Source organism: Mus pahari, chromosome 22 (genome assembly GCF_900095145.1).
Source record: "Mus pahari chromosome 22, PAHARI_EIJ_v1.1, whole genome shotgun sequence".
In the NCBI taxonomy this organism is placed as follows: Eukaryota; Metazoa; Chordata; class Mammalia; order Rodentia; family Muridae; genus Mus; species Mus pahari.
Genome location: NC_034611.1, coordinates 48957037 through 48964991, shown reverse-complemented (window position 1 = coordinate 48964991; position 7955 = coordinate 48957037). Strand labels below are relative to the sequence as shown.

At 43.8% G+C, this 7955-nt stretch overlaps 1 protein-coding gene across 1 annotated transcript in view; it reads left to right on the top strand.

Annotated features, from left to right (window-relative positions):
* The first annotated feature begins 1886 nt into the window (after nucleotides 1–1886).
* Rnf38 (ring finger protein 38) overlaps nucleotides 1887–7955 on the top strand; it is a 39603-nt gene continuing 33534 nt past the window's right edge. Inside the window, exon 1 of the mRNA XM_029533261.1 lies at nucleotides 1887–2023. Coding sequence (XP_029389121.1) covers nucleotides 2015–2023 — 9 coding nt within the window. The 5' untranslated portion in view covers nucleotides 1887–2014. The remainder of the gene's footprint in view (nucleotides 2024–7955) is intronic.

Here is a 7955-nt window from a genome sequence, read left to right as displayed (position 1 = left end):
AGAAAGCTACATAGTGGGGGGTGAAGATCTGGGGTAGGGAATACTTCACAGGGGCCTACTCTTTCCAGCTTCCCTTTGTATTAGAATTATACAAGAATTGCTAGAACTTTGCTTCAGCAGTTGCTAAGCACCTTAAATAGTGAACCTTGGAGTTAGTCACAATAGAGCAGTGGTGCTCACTCTGGTATTAGTTGACAAATGTACATAATTATCATATGGTGTTATTCCTAAACAATGTATATGATCCAAAAAGATCCTGAAACATTTTAGTGTTGATTTTCTTACCTGAGGCCACTGAGACTCAGAGAAGGAAGAAGGGAAGGGTTAAGCCCTGTAGAGGCTTGATTGCTTTCCTCTTTCTGTCCTCCCCCCCCCCACCACCACCACCTGTTTATTCTTAGCCTCCTCCTACATCCACCTTCTTTCTTCGACTCTAGGTTTTTAGACCGGATTTTGATACAGTAGACCAGGCGGACCTAAAGCTCCCATTAGTCCTCTTTTTCAGCCTTCCCAGGGTTTGAGACCGCCATGCCCAGCTCAGTCTTTTTCTGCTCGCTGATCCTTTAACTTTTAATAAACTTTTAAAGAAACTTCTAATTTCTATCTACTTAAAAAGCCTACTCTTCCATAATTTCCAATGTGTATTGAACAATTCTTTTCCTTGTATTTACTGAGCCAATATAGGGTTTGTGTTCTCTATTGGATCTTGACCCCAGTAGTAAGCTGAGGATTCATTTAGTATTTGAACTTAACTTCCTATCTCAGCAAAGTCACAGACTCTGTCACAGTCGTCCTGAGGGTTGGACAAGTTAGATACAAGCCTGCTTGTTTTGTTTTGAAACCACGCGTCTACATCAGTAAAAGTTCCTGCTTCTTAGGTCATGTAAATACATACTATATTGTGAGGTTTACTGCTCTACTGCTGAGTTTTACAGTTGTTGGCGGGAGCGGGAGCAGCCGCCGCACTAGGCACTCTCTGCGTTGGAAGACGCTGTCCCACCTCCCCACCTCCGCTGCCAGAGCTAGCCGAGCGAGTGAGCTGGGCGGGGCTGCGCAGGGGTGCTGCGCACCGGCTCTGTTGCCGGAACTGGCCCGAGCGGCCTGGACGCGCGCGGCCCCGCCCCCGCGGGTGGAAACAAAGGGGGCTCGGCGCGGGAGAAGAGGCGGAGCTCTTCGGCGATCCTGCGCTTGGCTGGCTAGGTTTGTGCGGGCGAGGGGCGGGGCGGGGCGGCCGTCGGGAACTCTGAAGGGGAGGCTCTCGAGTTCTGCGGGCCGAAGTGTAGCGCGCGGGGTATCGCCTGCGCGCGCAGCGCAATTCACTGCGCCGGCGCGGCCCGCGCAGGTCCGCGAGCGCTGACGAGGGGTGCGGTGGGTGGGTCGGGGCGGGGCCCCTCGTGCGGCTGGCGGGCGTGCCTCCGGAGGCCCGGGCGGTTGGGACGGCTGGCGGAAAAGATGGGGCCTCCGAGGCGCTAGCCGGCTCCTTGGGCGCAGGGCGTGGAGCCGTGGGTTTCTGGAGAGGCGCGTGTGATGGTGCCAAGAGGAAGGAAGCGCCGTGACAGCGCCTCAGTCGGAACCCGGGTTCCGAGGGCAAGGACGACCGGGGACGGCGGCCCTAGCGAGCTGGCCGCCGGCGGGGCGAGCAGTCACAATAGGAGGCGGCGGCCCGGCCCGGAGCGGTGGGAGCAGCCCCGCAGGGCGGAGCCTCCCCTCGCAGGTACTGGCGGCGACGGCCGTTGGCTCCCGCGCGAGGGCGGTACTGGCCGCGGGAGGTTGGGAGCCGGCGAGCCGCGCTCGGCGGACGTCTCCCGGCAGCCTGGCTCTCTTTGTTCCCGCGGCGGCGGGGAGCCGGCCCGCCCCTGCCTGGACGAGACGCAGGTGAAGTGATGATGTCACTTGGGAGAACTCAGAACCCGGTTGGAGGGGTCCTCTCTCGCGGCCTTCTACCTCCGCGGGTTTCTGGACGGGCTCCGTTTTGTTCTCAGTGGATGGAAGTTCTTCCTTTCAGGGCTGAAGAATGAGAGAGGTTGGTTTTTGAAACAGGAGTTTTTCGGGTTACCGAAAGCCAAAGAGAACTAAGTTGTTTTTTTTCCCTATGTATCATCCAACGTGGACAACGCTTTTGTGTTGGAGGCTATTCAGTAAAAGTTGAACGTGCTAATTCTTCTACCATAGAGTTGAATACTTATAGTTGCTAGCATCACATGAGTAGCGATTTCTTTCTTTATACGAGGTGGATATTGAAATGTATTCAGCGCTCACACATAACTCTTAGAATTCTTAAGTCTGCCGAATACTGCCTGTTTTGCAGATACTATTGTAGTAACATTTACTTATCGAAGTTTCTTTAAATAGCGTACAACTTTGTAACCAGAATTTAAGGAATTCCAATTACATTTGAATCATAGTCGAAAAATAAACTGGTTCGTTTTGGGGAACACACAGTCTAATGGCGAAATCCAACTTACTTGAAAAATGACAAGATCAAACGTGTTGGGTCTCTTGCGGAAATAAGTAACACTCAAAGATGACAATTTTGAGTGGGAATTGTCCTCTTGAGATAGTTCCTTTTAGTTTAGAAACATGCTAGTATATATGTATTTTGCCTTTAGAAAACCTGCTTATCCTAAGCCTGTTCATTATAAGGTTCTACTTTAAAGACAATTCTGTAGTTTTTTTTTTTTTTTTTTTTTTGGTTTTTCGAGACAGGGTTTCTCTGTATAGCCCTGGCTGTCCTGGAACTCACTTTGTAGACCAGGCTGGCCTCGAACTCAGAAATCCACCTGCCTCTGCCTCCCGAGTGCTGGGATTAAAGGCATGCGCCACCACGCCCGGCTTAATTCTGTAGTTTTATGTAGGAGTAAGTACTACTTATTCTACAAGCTCAGGAGGACTTAAAGGATAGTATTAGGTTCTTCTCTGAGAGATCTTGGCCTCACATTCTCTGTGAGTTAAGAAAGAATTGTATTTACATTCTCTGATTCTTCCACCAGTGGAATATTACATTATTCCAAAAGGTAGTTGGCTGTGTTTCTACGCTTGTTAAGGTTCCTGCCCATCTTGATTCTTTTAAAAAAATGTTTTTAACAATAAATACCTGTGGACAACTTGCCCTATTTGGTTGGGTGCCTCTGCCTCAAGGGTTCTGGAGGTTGATAAGTCTCCAGCTTTGCCGCAAGCACCTTTACCTGCTGCTGAGCCATTTCATCAGGCCCTATCCTTAACTAAGTTGTTAAATATTAATCTAGGTATGTATAAAGACTTTTCTTTACTAGAGCAGTCTGATTTTTGACAAGGATTGAAACAAATTGACATCTAAGGGAATCTGTAAGCATCATAACGGAGAGTATAGATCTATTGTCTCTCTTTGCCCCAGCATTGGATAAGTTTTTTAGTTAACTTGTTTAGTTAACACTGCCAGGTGCTCTGATTATATTTTTACTTTGCTTAATGTGGGTGAGAAGTCTTCAAAATAAAAATCTCCAAAATGGTTAGATACTTGAGCAGTGTAGAAAAACTGTTGGTCAAGATGTTTATCTTTAGTTCTATCTGTTTTGTATTTTGTGCTGCCATTAGTTTGGAGCACTGTTTTGTAATCTCTGTTACTGGAAAGCTAGGTAATTCTTGATTAGTCTTGATTGTTGCATGGTGTCTCTGGTGCTGTTTACAAATTTTCTGCTTGTTTTTTAGTTAGGTGCATATATGAATATAACTTTGCTTGATTCATAGATTGCTTTCACTTTTCTCTCCAGGGAACATAAGCATTGCAGTATTAACTTGTACATATAGTTCTGGTTCTATTCCATCTATCAGAAGATATTAAATACCTATTATGACATTGACTAAAGGAACAAAATGATTGAATTCTTTGTAGTAAATGAAGGGGGGATTTAAGCAAATGACGTACAGGGGTGATGTACACAGTCTCATTTCCTCCCAGTTTGTCTGACTACTACTTGGATGTGTCTCTCTCCTTACCATGGCACTGTGGAACTCTGCTGGGGAAAGGAGAGGGAGCAGGTAGTCTTTAGTTGTTTTTTTTTTAACCAACCGTGGTTTTGAGTGCTTCCCAAAAGACATAGATCTACTTAGTTTTTTGTTTGTTTGTTTGTTTTTTTCCAGACAGGGTTTCTCTGTATAGCCCCGGCTGTCCTGGAGCTCACTTTGTAGACCAGGCTGGCCTCAAACTCAGAAATCCGCCTGCCTCTGCCTCCCAAGTGCTGGGATTAAAGGTGTGCGCCACCATGCCCAGCTTACTTAGTTTGCCTTAAATCAAGAATGGGAATAAGTTTTACTTAACACATGAGTTCCAGTGTTGAACAGTAGTGATCACCTTCCCTGAAATACCCCCATGTTTACCCCAATTAGTGTCTAGTGGCTTCTCAAAAATGGCATCCACGGATAGTGCTGAGAGGTCAGAGGACAGCCTTAGGTATCCATTCTTACCTACTGTCTTGAGACAGGGTCTCTTGTCTACTGCTGTATACACCAGGCTAACTGGCTGGTGAATTTCATGGTGTCTCCTGTCTGTTACTCAGTTTACCACAGGAGCACTGGCATGTGTTACTATTCTTCTTGACTTTATCTGGAGTCTGGGGATTGGACCTCAAGTTCTCATGCTTGTGAGCCAAGCAAATTATCCTGAGCCATCTCTCCAGCACTCCAAGTTTTTATTAGCCTGTTTAATTGTGAGCAGATTCATAATAAACTTGTGACATAATCCAGAAAAGCTGACAGTTGTATCATTAAATTAGTTTGGGAGATTTATTCTCTCAATGAATAGAGTATATTATACTTCTAGGTAATCGTAATAGCACTAAACACAGATTATGGTTTTTGAACTAAAATTTATCTCAGATTTATGGCACACGTTTAACCATGCTTTTGTTCTAAGCTTGTTTATTAAGACAAGATCTCCTACAGACCAGATTGGCCTCATTTCCTGTGTAGCTGGGGTTGACTTTGAATTTCTGGCTCTCCAGGGTTCTAGAATTACAGTTTTGTGCTGCCATACTACAACTGTGTTGGAACATTTACAGATTTACAGGATTTTGACCTCTTGCTGCAGAGCACATACTTTAGATTCAGTGGTTTTGTGATTTTGCTTTTTATTGAACAATTTATTACATTTATTTCCAATTTGGTGGAACTGGGAGAACCATTGTGTTAAACAAATTAAGTCAGACAAATATCACATGCTTTCTCTGATGAGAGACAAGGAACAGAAAGAGTGGGGGGCATGTAAGACAGGAAGGCAGGCATAAAGGATAACTTACACATGTATAGAAGAAATGTCACAAATTTGATTATATCAACGATATATAATAAAGAAATTTGTTGAAAGGATTTCAGAAAAATCCACCAAGGAATAAAAAGTGATTAAGGAAAGAAATTACTGATAAAAATTGTAAATTTAAAAATCTACATTTATCTTATGTGTATGCCTCACCTGTGCCAGGGGTACATGTGGATCCTAGGGATTGAAGTCAGGTTTCAGACAACATAATTTGTAAATTATTTAGTACTATTCTGGAAGTTGTGGTGCACATCCTTAATCTTGATACCTAGGAGTCTGAGGCAGGATGCTTGTGAGTTTAAGGTCATCCTCTGTCTTAAAAACAGACAAAAAAAGCTGACATAGAAGACTTAAATCTCTCCATTCATTTTTATGAAAAAAAAAAAAAAACAAACCTGAATATAGTATAAAGCTGCCATTAGAAACCATTTTAGAAGGAACAGTGTTTCCTTAAATCCTACTAGCACAATAGTGCAACTGTGCTAATCTCTTAAGACAAGGATTAAATTGTTATTGATGTTATTAGCTGCCCAGAGAAGGGCCAAATTAAACAAAGTATCATAAACCACTAATGCCCTGATATTTAAAAGGCATATGTAAACATTAGTCTTACTTTCCAGCTACTCTGGGTGAACTTGTCATCTAGGACCTGTAAACAAACACTAAAAAAGAAGTTCTGAGGTTACAGATTTCCTCTCCGGTATGCTGCTGTGGCAGTTAGAAGCTGCATCCTGAGCTCATGCTGCAGTTAAATATCTCTCGTGCTCAACTTGCAGGCTAGAGACCAACAGAAGTGTATCAACTTAGGAGTGTGGTAAAACCTTAGCCTAATCAAGGAAGAATCAGTGAAATTATGCCTAACAGTTTTTTACAAGGTAACAAGTTTTTTGGTTTTTTTTAAAAGATTTATTTATTTATCATGTGTAAGTACACTGTAGCTGTCCTCAGACACTCCAGAGGAGGGCATCAGATCTTGTTACGGATGGTTGTGAGCCACCATGTGGTTGCTGGGATTGAACTCCAGACCTTCGGAAGAGCAGTCGGGTGCTCTTACCCACTGAACCATCTCACCAGCCCACAAGTTTACTTTTAATTAACTGGAAGCATGCTTACATTTTGAGTTATAGACTAATGGTGATCAAACTAAGTGGTAAAGAACAGTGTTACTTTTAAAATTGTTTAAACTCCAAGGTGAATTAAGATTTAAGTTCCTCTTTGGTCTTGTTGAAGAGCATGACTTTTTAATCAGTTCAGTTAAACCTGTACGGTGTGTACAGATCAGGGAGCCTGACCTGGTTTGCTTCCTGTTGGTGTGACAAACAGTTACCAAAAGAGTTTATGTCACTTATATATAGCTCAAAATCCATCATAAAGGGAAGTTAGGGCAGGAACGGAAGTAGAGGCCGTGCTACTTAAACTGCTTATAGTGTCTTGCCCATCCTGCTTTCTAATGCAGTCCAGGACCACTTGCCCAGGGATGGTCCTGCTTGCTCATAATGGGCCTGGACCTTCCACATCAGTCATGAATCAAGAAAATGCTTTATAGGTAGGTATAGGTGTGTGTGCTCGTGTGTGTGTGTGTGTGTGTGTGTGTGTGTGTGTGTGTGTGTGTAATTTGTTTTATTTATTTATTTGAAATAGGATCTCACTGTGTAGCTCTGACTAGCCTGTAACTCACTATGTAGATAGAGCATGCTTGTCTTGAACACTAAGAGATCTTCCTACTGGGAATAAAAGTGTGTGCCACCATGCCAGTTTGAGGGTACATTTTAAATTTTCTCTATTGAGGTTCCCTCCCTAGATGAGACCAGGAGCTTGTATCAGGTTGACAAAACTAATCAACACAGGGTTCAGTTCATCTCCTGGCATGAAATTAGCCATTAGCAGTTGAGATTTTGTTTCAATAAAAAAAACAATTGTTGTGGGGAGGGGGTTCTGAGAAATCAAATGCGAGAGTTTGTCCCTGCTAGAGAAGGGCCCACCATTGAGCGATAGCCAAGCCCTGTAAAATACCTTAGTCTATGCTTCCGTAAAGAAAGTTTGCGTCCGGAACATTTCATTTCGTGTAAATTCAGATGTAGTATGTTACATTAGCTTTCTGTTGTATTTATCTGATTACCTGGAATTTAAACGAAAACCTGTTATCTTAAAATTTACTTGTGATGCAGGACTTTAATCCCAGCTTTTGGGAGGCAGAGGCAAACAGATCTCTTGAGTTCAAGGCCAGCCTGAGTTACATAGTGTGACCCTTCGTCAAGAAAACCAACCAACCGAAAACCTTGTATGAGAAGCTATTGGGTCTTCTGCTCATTATCTTTCTTACCTGGGCGGAGCTCACACTCTACTTGGTTGTTCTCTTTTGAAATCATTGGTTGACAGATTATGGTAACTGCTCCGGTGCCTAGGGTCACCAGTTCCCTGCTCTATGGCTCCCTTTTCTCACCTGACAGCGCTGCACCTTAGTTTGGAAGGCTCGGTTCTGTTTTTTAGGAACGCCTCTGCTTAAGTCGGGCACTCCTAGGATACTCTCTCCTGATTAACTTAGATCAACTGTGGAATCCTGATTACCCTGAGATGCAGACCTACTTTGCTCCCCCTCCCCCAAATCAATGGAATCTGCTCCAAGTATAATGAGGGACGATTTTTTTTTCTTTTTTCTTTT